The 1,892-nt window shown below is 40.0% G+C and overlaps 1 protein-coding gene across 1 annotated transcript in view; it reads right to left on the bottom strand.

Moving 5' to 3' along the window:
• LOC100637312 (negative elongation factor B-like) overlaps positions 1-1,888 on the bottom strand; it is a gene marked incomplete at its 5' end in the record, with an annotated part of 6,603 nt that extends 4,715 nt beyond the window's left edge. Inside the window, 6 exons of the mRNA XM_020005806.1 lie at positions 8-454; positions 540-635; positions 682-784; positions 934-1,079; positions 1,208-1,565; positions 1,659-1,888. Coding sequence (XP_019861365.1) covers positions 8-454; positions 540-635; positions 682-784; positions 934-1,079; positions 1,208-1,565; positions 1,659-1,888 — 1,380 coding nt within the window. The remainder of the gene's footprint in view (positions 1-7; positions 455-539; positions 636-681; positions 785-933; positions 1,080-1,207; positions 1,566-1,658) is intronic.
• Between the last annotated feature and the right edge of the window lie 4 nt (positions 1,889-1,892).

Raw genomic sequence — 1,892 nt, 5'->3', positions numbered from 1 at the left:
CAATCTCTCTCTTTATTTTATTGGAGCCGACCCAGAGAAACCTGCACAAATAGAGCAGGCACATCTCCGAGTGTCTAGCACAAGGCAGGAAGAACTCTCTGATTATCGCTAGCAATGTGGCTTCTCTAATTGTCCCCAAGTGAGAGCTTACGCCAACCACGACTGAATTCATGTATCCATCAGGAAATATGTCAGTTTCTGATTCAGTGTATGAAGAAGCAATGGCTGGAAGGAGAGAGGAGAGAGTTTTAAAGTCTTTTTTGTCGATGAGGTAGAGTGAGTAGGATGTAGTGAGTTGCATTGCACCAGTGGTTGATGTCAGGTGTCTGATGAAAGATGAAGAGAGTGTGTATGTTGGGTAGTCCTGCTTTAGTTTACTGTGGATTAGCCTCAGTGATGACTCTGTCATGAAGGACAAGAGCTCGGGAAGAAATTTTATTATGATATCAATTTCCTACAACAAGAGGAGAATAAAAATGAGGAGTGAAAAGTTACTGAATTCAATTGTGCATTATGCATCACTTCTCACTCTCACTCACCAATGGATCTCCACTGTATGACTTAGTCTCCAAGTAACTAGCTGATTTCAAGCCGATAAACAACAAACGAAGTAGACTCTCCAAATGACTGCTTTCCTATGACAAAAGACATTACTTATAAGTTCATCTTGCAAGGGCCTACTCGTGGTAACTTGCTCTCATTCATCATCTTATGGAGACTAAGTACAACGGAGCGACTGATCGTATAGAGAATGAATGGGTCCCGTAGCAGCATTGATACATCTCTATTAACGAACAACAGTTATACTATTCATGATAGCAAAGATTACTATTTAATTAGATGGATAATAATTATTGTAAAGAATGATGCAGTAACAGAGAAAATAAATCTTTCAATATGACTGGAATTAATGATTATAGAGCAAAATCTTACTCCAGAACGTCATCTCCACCTGGAATGGTGTCAAGAAATGCATAGAGTTCCCTCAGTTTCTTCTCATCGACAGTACAAGATCTTATGCAAGCATCCAGACACCAGGCAAACTTGTGGCACCTGTCAGAATCCATAATGACGTTATCCTATAGATGAATTAAGAAACAGAAGTTGCCTTTGGCAATTTTCTTCTTTCTCTCTCTCTCTCCTCATACTTTTTGCACAATCATCATCACATGTAAATTAGAATACATTACATATTTCTATTGCATACTTTTTCATGGAGCATCATAATGATGTCAGCCCTAAGAGTGCAATAATGACCAACTCTAGTTCTAAGAAAGAGAGTCCTTAGAAACTGTGTAAGTGTATTATATAAAGGAAGTGAAGTTCCAAGCATCTCAACAAGCTGCTTTAGTATGGAGGACTGCCTCCTTGCCTTTACAGGCTGCATAAAGAAACTCTGCTCTGATATGTTGAATAGTTGTGATTCCTTTTCTGCAATGTACTGGTCAAGCAGTGGGCTCACAGCCTCTCCAAATACGCCAGGATTGAGCTGCCATATCTGCCTCTTAACAATTATGGGGCAGTCATTATATAGCTCTTCCTTTTCAGCAATCTCTAGCAAATATCTAGTGAAAAATTTAAAGAAGAAAAGAAAGAGAACAAAAAAATTTTTAAATGAGCCAGAGAATTTTAATTTTTTCTCTCTCTCATTGAATCACTTTTCGTCAATGGGTTGCTGAGCTGAAAGTGTCTCAAGCATTTTCATGACCACGCTACAGATCTCTGGGACCGACGTATACTGGAAAGCTTTGTCCAGGAGCCTCTTGATACTCTTGCTGTCCAGTGAAGTGAGTCTCTCGGTCAGGTTCTCTTGAAGAGTCTTGAAAAGGCTACGGTGAGTTTCCTCCCTGCTGATGCCATGGAGGTCAAGCAGTGAGAGGGCGGCGTGTATG

Source organism: Amphimedon queenslandica, unplaced genomic scaffold (genome assembly GCF_000090795.2).
Source record: "Amphimedon queenslandica unplaced genomic scaffold, v1.1 AMPQUscaffold_10885, whole genome shotgun sequence".
Taxonomy (NCBI): Eukaryota; Metazoa; Porifera; class Demospongiae; order Haplosclerida; family Niphatidae; genus Amphimedon; species Amphimedon queenslandica.
This window is presented reverse-complemented; position numbering and strand designations above follow the sequence as displayed.